The sequence below is a fragment of the Scatophagus argus genome, chromosome 3 (genome assembly GCF_020382885.2).
Source record: "Scatophagus argus isolate fScaArg1 chromosome 3, fScaArg1.pri, whole genome shotgun sequence".
NCBI classification, from domain to species: Eukaryota; Metazoa; Chordata; class Actinopteri; family Scatophagidae; genus Scatophagus; species Scatophagus argus.
This window is the reverse complement of record NC_058495.1, coordinates 16,867,306-16,882,853: the sequence shown is the minus strand read 5'-3', so window position 1 is coordinate 16,882,853 and position 15,548 is coordinate 16,867,306. Positions and strand designations below refer to the sequence as shown.

The window sequence follows — 15,548 nt, the reverse complement described above, 5'->3', positions numbered from 1 at the left end:
CTGTATCTCAGCAGTTTTACATCACCCTCGAGACAGAAAGTGATTTCATTCCGTGAAACTGCCACCTTGAAACTCAAAATTTTCAAAGTAATGAATTCTCACAATCTGTGCTTCACGTCTCTGTGTGTGTTTATGTGTGCAGGATGCAAGGGATGGGGAAGCTGACAGGCCACATCGGCTCTGTCATGTGTCTGACAGTGGGACAGTCTCTGCTGGGCAAAGACCAAGTTATCACTGGCTCCAAAGACCATTACGTCAAGGTACCACACGCACACACACTGTCACACACATTTAGACCAGTGTCATACATGCATACACATCCTTTACTCTCTTCTCCTCCCTGTTCTCACCTCAGGTGTTTGACGTGACAGAGGGAACTCTGGGTAATGTAGGCCCCGCTCATAACTTTGAGCCGCCCCATTATGATGGCATCGAGTGTTTGGCTGTGCAGGGAGATGTGCTGTTCAGCGGGTCGAGAGACAACGGCATCAAAAAATGGGATCTGGAGCAGCAGGAGCTGACTCAGGTATGAGGCTGGGTTAAGATTTGTGTTTTATTTTTACCACACTGAGGACATACAGACACTCCTTAAAGATTATTTTAAATTAAGGCTGTGTGTATTGTATGTTCTTGCACAGTATGTGAAATCAGTAGGGATGAGTTAAGCACAAAGAGCAATAATGTTATATTCATGTGAATGTCGAGTTCGTAACATCAAAGTTTAAAACCTTGACTGTGCCGCAGTTATGTGCTGTGAGCCTGCAGGTAGAAAAACTCAACACAAAAAAAGACTGTTAATTCATGATCTGGCCCTTATCATCTTGTGATCAAAGCTGTTCTTTTCATATAATGTATGCAGGGCAGAGAGACTGTCAACCCAGTATAAAAAGGCTTTGGGAGATTATTGTGGGAAAATTATTCCTGGCAGTGAGGCCACATTTAAAGGACAGCTGTGCTACTTCTACTGTGGGGTAATGATTTTGATGATCATTTAAGTAATTCATCAAACAACATGACTGAGAGTCTCGGCCATGCTAGCTGCTCAGTGAGGCCGTACTTGGCCGCAGGGGTGGATACCTGCCAGCACAATGACAATGTTAACTGATGTTTTGCAGGTTTAATGTTTGTCGTATTTTACCAGCTCAGTTCAACGTGTTAGTATGCTAACATTTGCTTATTAGCGCCACAAACAACACAACAATAAAATATGAATCATGTAATGTTTTAGAAAATTTGACAGTTTATCATAAAGCACTGGACAAATGATTGACATGATAAGGAATTCATCATGAGGATGGTATAAATGTTTTTGTTAGCACAATAGTTGTTTCAACCTCCTGGTGGCGCTAGAACAAAGTTGAAGGGATAACCAAAGTCAGTAAGATTTATCCCCTGGAAACCATAAATGTGTGTACAACGTTTCATGGCAATCCATCCAATAGTTACTGAAATATTCCCGTCTTGACAAAAATGGACCAGCAGGCTAACTTTGCCGTCAACATTTGCTGGTTTGAGCAATGCAAGGATTCTCTGCTTTTCTATGTTTTATTTCATTTCAACTGTGTAATGAAAATCACAAACTATCCAAAGAGGTCCTCTTAGGCTATCAGATCATGTCATATTAATTTATTTTGCTGTTTGAATCATTAAAGAAATAAATAATTTAGAATTTAAAAAAAAATAACCGAACTAAGATTTTTCTTCATGATCACCTGATTTGATCCATCAAGGCCAGTAAGTTTAGTAGTGCAGCTTCCTCTTTGCCAAACCGCAGACGTGACCATGCACACATACACACCTGTATGGTATTGCTCAAGACTGCGTTTTGCTCGTTATGCGACACTGGCTCGGTGGTGACAGTGGAAAGCTGTGCTGCCAATTGAGCGTTCAGTCGGTGGACAGCTCCCTTCATGTCTTATTTCACCCAGAGAGTTTCGCTCCGTGGAGAAAGTCAACACACGGGAGTCGTCATGTGTAATGTGGCAGGAAAGCACTGTGTCAACATCAGGATGTTAGCGCCCACACGCATCACACCAGTACCAGAGAGGAAAGTCAGGGTGTGTCTGTCTGTATTGACTTCTGTGGTGTCTCTCGTGTATCCTTTGCTGTCTGCACAGTTAATAATACATAATTGTGCCCCGTGTAGGTGGATGAGGCTTACTCATTTGCACACACACACAGTAATGTGCATATTCAGCAGCACTTTCTCAGGTTGTTTGCATAAGTTCTGTTGAGCCTTTGTTTATCTGAACAGAGCAAAGGAGAACACAAGTCATTATTATTTGCACTGAAAGGCTGAGTTAAATCCTCTCAGTCAGTGCTGCGGTCTGTGGTATGTGACCTTAACCTCATTTGTGAAGCAGCCAACACAATCCATTTTACAGCCTCTCTAACTCAGTAGTCTCTGTCTAATTATGTAATAGGATCAAATTGTAGCTTGGGGTATAATTGAATATATTAGTGGAGACTCTGGATTGCTTCTGCGAGCTGTTCTGCTATGACCCCTCTGTTAAAATGCCTACACTGCAGTGTATTTCTTGGGAGAGTACGTGGGGCAATTTGTTTATAATTACTCAGCACTGTAGCTTAGTGATTCCCAGCTGATGTTTACATCTTAATATACCTCCCAAAAACAATTTCAAGTTTTTATGTTTTACTGGTTTGATGACTTATGCTTATGCAACTGTTGCTGCAGTGTGGTGTTGCACTGAGGTGCTGGAATGCATTAACACCTTTTTATCCCTCTGGTGTCAAGTAGTTTCATGTCATGTGCGTGAGAACTTTCCCTTTGTTTACTGTAATAGCTCTTCCCCATCTACAACTCTTATTGCACTCCTGAATATCCCTTAATAGGAGGCATGGGTTGGCAGGTGGGGTCTCTGAATTGCCTCTCCCATGATTTCTTGCATTTTCCTTTTGATTTAAAGAAGGATTTCCCATTGACTATTGATCCTAACTAAAAATGAAATTCTCTGTTGACCCCAGAAATTAGGGAGTCAAGATGGAGAGAGCCATACACACACACACACACACACACACAGATGAGAGGAGAACCTCTGAGGTTTCAAAATGTTGGATCCTCTGGGTCCTGTGCATTGAGGGTGGAGGGTGGATTCTGCTTATTCTCAATCAGGTTGGGATCTGGTCTGTCTTGTTGAAAGAAATTTTTATTTGACCCAGCAGCTAAGAAAAGTAACTGAAAATAAAGGTACACCTACATTTAACATCACTGAACATGGCTTACTGTAATCATGGATGCTAGACGTGCCAGCTCCTTACACAAAATCCTTACACAGCAGACAATAAAAAAGGAGCCCAACACACACTGGATTTTTGAGGCTGATGGGAATATTGTTATCTGTAAAAAAATCTGATAACAATATATTGACCGATTTTCATGTTTTCCATGAACACATAACATAAACAAAAGTCTGACCACATTATGTTCTGAGTGGGACATTTTTACAGTTGAACCATGAACTTGTCAGGCCTCTCTGGTGGACAAACAATGTAATGAAGACACCGCTTCCAAATTACCTCAAATATATCTTTGGCACTTGGTACTGACATTTCTTGTTACTTATTAGCCAACATAGACTTCAGTGTAGTGGCAGTAAGCTAACATCAGATTGTATCTGCTATATCTGTATCTGCTCAGCCAGTTTAGCAGTTTGGCTCAAATAGAGAAAAGATGAAATCAACAGAATCTACTGTCTAAGTGGCAATGGCCAATAATGGCTGCAAGGCAAAGAGGAAGGCCACGGAGAGATCCATTACAATTAGAAGCACTTAAAGCGTCTTCTTTCAAAGGAAAATTTTATAATAATCAACTCTCAGATCATGCAGATGTTACAGCAGCACAGACCTCTACTGGGTGTCACTGTAGCCAGTCCACAAGAAGACGTTTAGACTGCAGCAGCACAGGATTATACTACACTGTAAGCACCCACTGACTATTTACCATTTCTGTTTCTAAATACATGCTACTGGGGATACTTTTTATGTTGTGCTGTCACTCATTAATTCTTAAGAGATGCTGAATCATACCTTTAAAAAAAATACACACCTTTGTTTATACAAAACAATGTGTGTGATATATGCCGTAAAATATGTGGTGCAAAGCAGATTATAGCCATTTGGATAATGTCAGTCACAGTACTGAAATGGCTCTCAGCTCACACTGAACAGACACAGATTTTATAGCCTGCTGAAAATAAAAACTTGAGAAAAACAGCAGAGGTACAGAAAATTATTGACCTGATGGAAACAGTTACAGAAAGGACCTCATTTTGACTGAAAGCTAATCTCAAAATGCAACATGAACATATCATTTAATGACAGAAGCAAATAAAACAGGAAAAAATAGATAGATTAATTTAGCTTTTTTTCTGCAGTTCAGTTGGTTGAGACTAACAGAATTTAAAAAAGAAAACAATCAACAGTAAAAAATAAAAAAAGTTTGATAAAGCCTCCTGTAAATTGCTTTTTGTACATTTGTTCTGTATTCCAAGGCCGTGATTATGTTTAACATTTCACCTCTGCAGTGCCGCATGGTTCACTCTGTTTTTCATTTGCTCTTCAGTTCATGCAAAAAATGTGGGATAAAAAGCTTGGTGCCAATTTGGAAGCGTTTTTGTCAGGTGTGTCACAGTTTGTTCCTCGCAGCAGAAGTGTGGAGCTGAAATGAGGCACAAATGAGCTGACACAAATAGGAGAAAATAGTGCTGCTGCAATCCAAGATTTTGTATAATTGTGACATAAACTAAGCTCCTACATAACAATTATTTGTGTGAAAACTCTTAAAGGTCATATAGTGATTAGTTCTGCCCGTAAGGATGAAATTGCTCATAAATATTTAAATATCGACGACAAAGGATGAGTGTAATAGCTGTCTTTCTCCCTCTCTGACTTCATGACTCTCTACCTCGACTCCACAGCAAATCCCCAACGCTCATAAGGACTGGGTGTGTGCTCTGGCGTACGTCCCGGGCAGGCCCATGCTGCTGAGCGCATGTCGGGGCGGCATGCTGAAGGTGTGGAACGTAGACAACTTCACCCCCATAGGAGAGATCAGAGGTCATGACAGCCCCATTAACGCCATATGTACCAACTCAAGACAGATCTTCACTGCATCCAGGTAAAGAAGAAAAAAAAGTTGTGTACTAAAATTCCACAATCCGCAATCTTTTGATGTAGGGAAGGGATTAATGGGCATGTCTTAATAAATAAATACAATTTAATTACTGTTATGAGAGTTTGTGCAGCACCATCAGCTTTGAAGTAAAATAACACACAAGCAGTAAAGGATAAGACTGACAATGTTCTGCATTTTACTTTTTGTCAGTTAGCTCCATGAAAAGACCCATCTCTGCTAAAATCTACTTCCTGTTGGATGTAACTTATTCCTCTGCACCACAGAGCTTGACTGCCAGAAAGTATTCAAAAAACCCGAACAACATGTTCCTTCATCATCACAGACATGGGACTTGTCATTTATTTATCACGTATACTGTGTGCTGCATTAAATACTTAGCAGAGCACCAGATGTGTGCTAATCTTGGCTGAAAATAACCTGGAACAAATGCACTGTTTTCTCCTGTTTGGGTAAAGTTTTCTTCCAATTACAGTGCATTTTGTTTTAGGAAATTACTTTGCCTTCTCAAAAAAATGAAACATTCTTGTTTTTAAGAATTTTATCTTCAGTAGGTTTGGAGCTGAGTGCCATCGACAGAGAAAAGAAATAAAAAAAGTAGAGAGAGATTTTTAAAAACATCATTTTTTTGTCTTGGCGTTTTTCTGGAATTTGTTACCAATAACAAAAGCCTTATCAGAAGGGTGTTTGGAGGGGTTTGTAGGATGAAAAACTGAGAACGTAATGTTTCTTTTTTGGTTTTATGAACTGCCACGCACACACACACAAACGCACAAACACACACAGAGAAATGTCTGCTCTTTCCAAAATATCATAAAATATATAGGATATAAAAACCTTTCTCTGAGTGAAATACTGGATCATGATTCATGCTTGCTTCATCTCCAGCATTAATCTGCAGGTGTGTGTCAGCCTCTTGTAGCTCGGACAGGGTCAGGCTACATCCTGTTTGTCCGAGCTTGTGGCTGCATCAGACAGAGATAATGCGTGTTTACTGTTTCCGTGTCTGAAGACGAAATTATTGTTTCCACAACCACGAAGGCTCAAGGGGTCCACATGACGTCCTCTGTGCTATGAAAACGTCTGCTCGTATGTGGAATGTGACCACCAAGTGAACTCTGGAAAGCAGCATGAACAGAACGCATCCACGGTGTTGTCCATGCACATATCCGTTTAGAACCCTAAGTGGGAACTTCAACAATCTCAATAGTGTGTTTGGGTGTGTGTGTGTACGTGGTCATTTTCGCTTCTCAATCAACTGCTGGGTTTTCACTGAAGTTCTGCTCTTCTGTCATCTTTTCCATGGACGAATCTTTGGTCTCTCAAACTTTGCCTTCCTCCTCCTGTCCTTCACCCCCACCTTCTACCTGCTCCTGTGCTCCTCCCTCCCTCCCCCCTTGTCGACCCCAGTGACTGCAGGGTGAAGCTGTGGAGCTATGTGCCAGGCCTGACCCCATGTCTTCCTCGACGGGTCCTAGCAATCAAGGGCCGAGCCACCAGCCTCCCATGATTGCCTCTTCTGTGCTCACCAACCCTCCCTTCCTCTGGTACTCTCTTAACTAATTTCCACCTTCTTTTCCCTGCTGTGTTTCACCCCACTACAACCCACTTTTGTATTTCTTTACCTGGGTGGTACCTGCCCCTTTTCAGTTTGTTCTTGTTCTTTCTCCATCCTCCATTTTTGTTCCAGTTGTTGTCATTTTATTTTCTTTTATTTCTTTGATTGTTTTGGCTGTTCTGTTTGGCTCAGTTTTTTGGCTCTCTTTGATAAAGGTTGCTGGCTCATTTGCGGACAAAAAATGGTTAGCATAGCCTGTCTAGCACTATCCAGTTAGCTCACTGTCTGTAAAAAGTGTATTTCAAAGTCAAATCCTGTTTATTCAAGCGTCCTTTTAGACAGAATCTACTCAACTGACATTTAACATCTCCTAACACATACACTAATTGCACACCTATCTTCTTAAGCTACTGTTAATGAAATGTGCGATCTCTCCGGGGTTATTGACCATTGCACAGTGCAATGACTGTGGGAATTTTTATAAGAAAGTGAAGATTCAACTGCCTGGAGAGCTGGTGGCAGAGTTATGGACAAGCTGATTAGATTTACTTGTTACAGAGTTATGAATCATACTTACTTCTGCACTTTTAGAGAGGTTAGAGAGGTGTTTTTTTTTTCACTGACACCATGGAGAAGGGTCTTTAATGAAGTGTGTGTGGGCAACTGTGTGTGAAGCCTACTTTGAAGTCAGTCTCTTTGTGTTGTGTCTGATGTACAATGGGTTTTTTGAAAGGGAAGACTGTCTGATTGATGTTCTGTTATTTTCTGCCTTTGTTGTATTTCCCTTCTTTCCTTTGCTCATCATCCCACCTCTCTCTCTCTCTCTCTCTCTCTGTTTCCCGCTCTAGCGACAAGACAGTGAAGATCTGGTCGTCAAAGGTGTGGAGGAAGAGGTGACAACCGAAATGGTTCCTTTGTCGGCTCTCTTGCTGCTACTTCAGCCACTGATCTGTGACCTGCGCTCTTCTAGCAATGAGATAGGACACTGAAAACAGTTTCCAAGGCAATCAAGGGTTTTTTTTTTCTTTGTCAAGGTCCAAATGACAAAGCTGAAGTGGAATATGTATTCAAAGGCAAAAAACTATTTGCCTTTCAGTTTTTCAGTTTTTTTTTTTTACTGACAATTTGAAAGTGCCATTCAGGTGTGAGGCATCTTGGACAAGATAAACTGCATCTTCCTGGCAGTGGGTACACAAGACTGAACAATTTCTCACCTGACATAAAAACTACCACAGCCTGATATTAAAAGGAAAAGTGTCCTTCTGTCCTTTCACCAAGGTTTCAGAGTCCTTGTAGAGCACAGAGAGATGAGTTTGGTCAAAGACGTGTGCGTTCTGTCGGAGTCGAGATGTGGGCTGAATTTGAACCAGAGGGACGTTAACTTAAAACTGCGACCTCTGTTGCTTCATTCAGGATGGTGAACACATTGGAGGATCACACCATGTGTTAATCATGGCGGATGATCAATAGACAGTTGCTGATCTTGGATTAAACATCACTGGAAAACTACACAAAACACCATCAGTTTTTGCTGCGAGAACACCCTCCTGAGAGCTGAAGTCATTCTCAGTATATCACGGAAACTTTATTGTGTTCCACAAGTTGTGTCCATTTCTGTTAATAACTTATCCTAATTTATTATTTTCCCTACCTCAGTTGTTTTGGACTTCGGCGTGAGGTGGGAGGGAACATTTTTACGGGTCTCCGTGCACAAACACCTGGTGCTTGACATTTTTGAAGTCTTTTATTTAACACCTGGCTCTTCATCTCTGTGTGGACGTATCCTCTGTGGCACTCGGGCTATCAGACTGTCTAGCTGCTGACCTTGCAAAGAGGAAAGCTCCTGTCCAGTAGCACAACATAGGTAGCACTGGCTCCCGGGGGAATCTGACCGGATTGTATTATCTGCAAAGTGCTAACTGCGGCGAAAAGAAGAAACACCCCTGCATATGCACATGACACAAACAGTACACACTCTTAAGCAGTTTGTGAGTCGAGTGCTCCACTGAGGCCAAAGTGCCCGGTCATTATCTCTACCGTCCTACAGTACATGTGCCCCATGCCTGCCATTTATCCTCTGCACAAATGGAAATAGGAGCCCTACCGGTTTTACCCCCTGCTGGCTTTCAGCTCCACTCTGATCTTTAAGGTTAGAGACTGTGCCAGACTGACCAGCCTTACTGAAGAGTCCTCCTCCTTCCCCACTACTGAACTTCTCCGTGAAGCCTATGTAATTAGAGGTCTCGCAGCTCTACCAGCTGCTTTTCAAGCAAGATTACTTGGGTGAAAGTAGGTCATAGCTTAGAGGGATTTCTTATTAAAATCCCAATTTTCTTCCACCCACTATTTGCTGCTACATTTAAAGGCGGGAAGAAACTTCCTGTACCAGTGCACTGATGTACAAATCTGTTTATGTGGCAGATTATGCGTGTGGGCAACACACACATATGCACAAACTGTGGACTCACACAAACACAAGACTTCAGTGGATGTTGCGGTTATCCATCTTGCCTGATAGGTCTTGCCATCCCTCACTGTGTTGATTTAGGGTCTCTTTAATGAAACAAATTCAGCACTGCAACACTCCACATACACATTCCCACAGTAATAACCCAAGTCTTAAAAGTCAGCTGAATTATCTTTTTGTTATGAACACAGATAACAGCATTCTCATCATTTAAAGTTTATGAACTTTTTTTTTTTGCGTGCCAGTCCAAAATGACACGCAGCATTTTAAAGTTCTACTTCTTGATAAAAACCCAATTCATGTCTGTTTGTAACAGTCACAGTTTTGTTGTGCAGCTCTGAAATGTCACTGCTTCTGTTGGGAAGAAAAAAAAAGAGCTCTTTGGTAATTTAGTGCACTTTTCCTTAGGACAGACCCGGAGACATGTAGTTTGATTAAACAATGCTTGTATCTTAAAACAGCAATCATTTGTGCTGAAACTAGCTAATACTTTCCACATACTTTCTGCAAATTCTCCTCTAAGAGGGAGTATGTACCGCCAACATGAGTTTGAAGCTGCTTACACTCTACAGCAATCATGGGTTGTGGTCTTATTCTGGTGGGTGGGAAGTGAATGCAAATGTGTGAAGAGGGTTGGGCGATTTGCTGAAGTATTCTTAGGTTTAATATTTTTAATGTTTAGAAACTCAGGTAAAGGTTGAAGGAAAATAATGTTGTTCATACTGAAGTCATTAGTTGACCCTGTGAATTTAGGTAGCTCTTTGAATTGACCAAATGCCTTGTTTGAGAGATTTTTATTTTAATTTTAAGTTTTACTTTAAAGGTACTATCAGTGTGCCACCCCTGTATGTAAAAGACTCATTTCCATGTTTTGCTTTTGCATTTGATTCCCTTTACCTATTATCTATGTACTGTGCTTTTCTGTACAAAACGTACACATCTTAAATTACATCTTCCCAATCTGGCCAAAGCTGAAAGTCTTGCAACTCTTGAGAGGATATGCACTGATTTTTGACCTTGATGACATGTTTAAAATATGGTAAATGTATAGTAGTTTGTCTATAAAAACGGCATGAGTGGTACTAGATTTAGTCAGTAGGAAAATTAACCTCCATAACATGATGGGTTATACACTTGACCTTGGGTCAGACTCCACTGGACCCTTCACTGTACACTATGTATTTATCTGTGCTAATTAGCCAAACTGACCCTGCTCACCAGTTCTGTGGTGTGTTTCATGTGATAACAATGCTAAGACAGGCTTTATCTCTGTTTTTTCCACTTCTCCAAACTCCTTACTTATTGCTAGAGAAAATGTTGTAGTACTATAGCTTTAGGTACTCTCTGAGGTGCCCCATGCTTGTATATTTGCTGAAGGATGCATGATAGAAGTGGTGCTCATTGGTTGATTGGACTTCTCAGAACGAACCAGTTCAGTTGGCAAATCATTCCACCGTTTACTGTCAATCTTAAACCACTGAAGTGACAGTGGATGTGCAAAATCTTAAAAGGTTTTGGCCATTCTGAATCTCAGACAGTAGGAGAATTATTTGTAAAAACAAAAACGTTCTTATTTATTGAAGCCAAACAGAAGCCCTAAGTTATTATCTGGCGTTGGACCAACCCCACCCAAAGTTGCCCCTTGTCTTTAGGAGGCTTGAACTGTGCCGATGCCAGCACCACGTCATTATTTGGTGATGTGTGTAAATAGGTGTGTCATGCATCTTTCAACATTACAGATGTGATTTAGTCGAGGTTAACTGACTTCTTTTTTTATTAGCTGGTCTCAGTAATCTCTGCAAGTTAGGATTTACATGCACTTTGGATAATGAACACTGCTGTGAATACTCTGTGAACTGCATTCCAGATATTTATGAAGATATATATTAAGCCTAGTTTTAGACTTAGTTTACAAAGGCAGAGTCTCACATGAGGCTCAAAGCACTGAAACTGTACTGAAAAGAACACATCTGTTTAGCTCTACAGTAGGTTTAGAAATCAATCATAATAATGTTGTGCTGATACAGTATGTAAGATAACAGTCGCGGCATAGAGAGAGACAGTCCTCTGTATGTCCCTGCCTTTAAAACCTGCGTTTTTTTTTTCTAGCAAATCCTACCCGAGGATGTCGATTTTCACTGTAGCTCAGCAGCATGCGCACAGGAGAGTCCAGCTCCATCCTTATTTCCCTGGTTGTCTGTGGCTTTCAGCCATTTTTTTTAATAATGCTGACCACAAACAAGTTATATTACTCTAAGAAAGATATAATCAGAGACACAAGATGACAAGATCTAATCTTAATCTGTTTCTCCTGCAACAACTTGGGGAAAAATCTTACCTGATGAAATGTCCTTTCTGTAAGGGATATTATCACACAAAATATACCAATGAACATGTAGTAAGTATTGTTTGATCAGTCCAATTTTCCAATCTCAAATTGGTACACCAGCTGGTGGCAATATTCTGTAGTGAAATGTGAAAAAAAATCTATAGTATGTCCCCATAGTGCCTATTAGCATCTGGTTTAAATTGGGAAGCTATTTGTTCAAAGGCAAAGATCACTTTCACGTTTGATAACTTGCTCAATCTGTGTGTGTCTTTATGTGCGCCCCCTAATGGTAGTATGAAAAAAAGTGACTGTTTGCAAAGCCCCGCCTCCTCGTAGTTATTCTGACTACACCTGTCAAGCTTTCGATTCTCACCCTGAACTCATGCAGTTGTGTTGAAAATGGAAGACAGTGGTAGCATAAATTTTACATTTATTTATTTAAATTAGACGTCAGTTTTGAAACAATGAGTTTCACACAGCAGTACACAACAAGCACACCTGGACAACAACACGGTAGTTAGATTCATGCTGTAATGTTTGTATTTTTCTAAGAAAAGGATTTGAGGATAAGGAACGATGACAAACGGAATAATTATTAATGCAGGTTCATTTTATGTTTTACCCCATACAAAACTGTTGTTACAGAAGACCCCTGGATTACTTTTGCTTCTGTTAGCCACACACACTAACATTTATGGCTTACATACGGACAGATAAGCACATATACCCATGCTTTTGCATGTGTTTATGGTTTTGGAATTGCTTACAAGCCATCCTCATATTGCATAATATGCAAACTGGCACTGGGCTCAACATGTGGCGAAATTCAAAGCTTGACAGGCTTGCTGTGCTTCATCATGGTTGCTAAGAGGTTGCTGGAGATGAGGCCACAGAACAGACAGGGGGTCGAGCTGATTGTCTGATTACCACCTGTAGCATTTCCAGCCCAACCATCTTATGACTATTAAGAAGTGAAACCTAAGTAGTCAGCATCTCAGATACAGCCTTGTGCCTCAGCCAACAGGCCTTACTGCTTTACAGAAACAGGGCATGTGTGGAGGACAATAACGATCATTCCTCTGAGGACTGTAGATTGTCCTACAGATTGTGAAATTTCTGTTCTCAGTCAGGTGACGTCTCTGCTCAATTTATTAGTATGGCTGACTTTCAACTTTGCCTCAGGCTGCTGAGGAGGATGGGATCGCATTTAAACACAATCAAGAGGGCTGCAGATCAAGAGGGCACTTTACTGCTTTGCAGCAAATCACACACCAACACACGTCTTCTCCTCTGCAGCTGCTCAAGGGTGTGTGCCCCCACATCAAGCTCACGTATGCTAATACAATATTAGTCTGTGAACTATGTACTCACGGGACATAAATGCAGGGTCAAAGGTCATGTGTGCCTTTTTATTGCACAGACTACTCCCTCTCTTAAATGAGTGTAAATGTGTGTACAGTTTTTTTTTTTATATTCGACAGTGTGCATGTGACCAAGCCATGTAAAATATCTCACTGTAAATAATGTAAGTAAATATTTAATGAAGGATCCAATGTTCCCTAAAGAAAATAAATAAGTTAAAAACAACTCTCCTCTATGTCTTCTGGTGTGATGAATTCAGATCTTTTTGTATATTGATTCTTATGTGATTTGGATCTTGAAGAAGCTTTTTCCTGACATCACACTTCTGTGATTAGCTTAAAACAAATTTGTTCTTTAACCAAACTGATCGGGACTTTTATTTACTCGGCTGTCTGCATATTATAACGCTTAACTCTTGATCTACTCTGTTTGATGTTCAGACTAAAGCAGATGAGAAATGAAATGATCCTCTGCCTTTACTTTTTTAAAGATGGATGACAAGTTTATTGATCACTCAGAATGGAGGCAAAGAGGCTATAAGGGATTAGATGTAGATGTGGGGAAATCTTGCTCATCCAGATGCATTTGTTTCTACTTCAGAACTAGAGATCCAGACTAGAAACTCGTACATCTTCATTTCCTCTGCAAACTCTGAGCATTAACTTCTGTCGAGCTGTGCTTGTCCCAGCAGCGACGGGAGACACAAGCACTGTGATGTATGACGGCCATTAACGCCCCCGAGGAGGCAAAAAACCATTTGACGATGCCAGTCACAAACAAATAAACATCCATACACAAACCCTGTCACGTCCCAGCTGTGTATGTGCTCCGTCTGCTCTCTCCGTATAATAAACTCCTGAAATTTGATTTGAATGTCTTCCTCTGTTTCATTTCACTACAATGCTCCAGTAAGTCTACTCTTAATTGCTGATCCATCAGTCCTTGTCCTACTCTATCAATCATCTTGTAAGTATAAAAATAAATTGAAAAATTCAGCCAAATACCCTAAGAGAAATGTCCCATATTCATTCTGCTTACTTGTGAGTAAACTAAAATGAATTTAATTCACATTTGAAAACACTTTAATTTACGAGGGACAGCCATGTCAGTGGGCTGGTCCATCATTTTCCACAGCCTACAGACAGAAACATCTTGACAAATATTAAATGGATTGTCACGAAATTCCATACAAACACTGATGTTCCCCGGAGGATTTATTGTTAAAACTTTGCAGGTCCATTTATCTTGCACCAACATCAGGTCAAAACTCAATACATCCAATTCTTTGCTTTACTACCAAATGAATTACTGACGCGAGACCATCAGTCTCGGCTCCGCTTTGTGCTAAGGAGAGAGCCTCAAAGACTCACTAGCATGATTGCAGCTTGTCACAGTAGGCTATGCCAAGTCAAATCAATATAACTGTATCAATAATGTATCAAATGACTGCGTGCATGTGAAAGGAAGTGGATGATCATCCACCCGACTCTGTAGTCACAGCGTGTTTCAGCTCCTAAGTGCTGATAAACGCACTGCCAAGCTAGCAGCTAACTGCTGAACTCAGTGAGCATGTGATAAAACAACAGACATTTCCCTTACTAATTAGCGGAGACCAAAACATAGGAAAAAAGGAGTTCATCTTGCATTTATCGAGTGGACACAGACACAGTATTACAACTTTCCAGTCCCTTTCTAAGTCGCTGGAGAGGCAGAGAATAGGTCCTGTATATTTGTATGACGCGCTGCTGCACGTAGCACGCTGAGTCCAGGTAAATTTCAAGGCATTTAACGAAAAACACAACGGCTACTACAGCGGCTTTCAGTTTATGGTAAAACTGCACTGTTTGTGAATGTGTAACAAAAGCGATCAAACTGAACAAAGGCGGTCAACAAAAACTACGACTACCTAACTTCCCTCTCTCCTCCCCCAGTGCAGGTGAGTCGGCCCCTTATATAGCCTACGGCTGTCATCTACGGTGCCCACGTGACCCAAATCATACATATCACCGTGGCAACCAGACCAAACAAATCAAAAGACGATTAATCCTCCAGTGACACAATATACGGCTTCTACCACAGTATACACAGTAAATCCATATTTATTTTGTGCAGTTTGTTTCTGCTGTGGTGCAGTGGTTAGCCTCACAGCAAGAGGGGTTCCAGATGTGCGTCTGGGCCCTTCGGTGCGGAGTTTTCATGTTCTCCTTGTGCCTGAGTGGGTTTTGTCCGGGTACTTCTGCTTCCTCCCACAGTCCCAAAAACATTAGCTTAATTGGCTACTCTACGTTGCTCCCATATTTGAGTGTGTGTGATTGTCAGACTTTGTGTGTCATCCCTGCGGCTGACTATCAACCAGTCCAGGCTGTACCTCACCTCTAAAATTGCTTATAAAGTTGATATTCTACATACTTAAAAGGCAGTTGTTTGTGACTCAGTCATAGCTTGTGTAAAAATGCTATTGAAAGTTAGTAACAAGTGCAGGTAATGGACCACAGAAGCAGGGTAGACAGCTTTCCATCATAATTAAGTTCAACACATCTTATTTGAATGTGCTCAAGTTAAGTTAATTCCCGGTGCCAAAAAACAGAGTGGCAAAGAAAATCACTCACTTATCTTCATTTGAGTCCAACATCTGTTGCTTTTATCCAATTAAGGCAGATTCAAATATCAAAAAATCTTC

At 40.8% G+C, this 15,548-nt stretch overlaps 1 protein-coding gene across 6 annotated transcripts in view; it reads left to right on the top strand.

Moving 5' to 3' along the window:
- kif21b (kinesin family member 21B) overlaps nucleotides 1-13,093 on the top strand; it is a 56,567-nt gene extending 43,474 nt beyond the window's left edge. For 4 of the 6 annotated variants that reach the window (XM_046384241.1, XM_046384244.1, XM_046384240.1 and 1 more), the window contains 5 exons: nucleotides 143-260; nucleotides 356-526; nucleotides 4,938-5,137; nucleotides 6,563-6,699; nucleotides 7,559-13,093. In XM_046384241.1, the coding sequence (XP_046240197.1) occupies nucleotides 143-260; nucleotides 356-526; nucleotides 4,938-5,137; nucleotides 6,563-6,662 (589 nt within the window). In that variant the 3' untranslated portion in view covers nucleotides 6,663-6,699; nucleotides 7,559-13,093. The remainder of the gene's footprint in view (nucleotides 1-142; nucleotides 261-355; nucleotides 527-4,937; nucleotides 5,138-6,562; nucleotides 6,700-7,558) is intronic. The other 2 variants (XM_046384245.1, XM_046384243.1) reach the window with 1 other exon arrangement.
- Nucleotides 13,094-15,548: the final 2,455 nt, after the last annotated feature.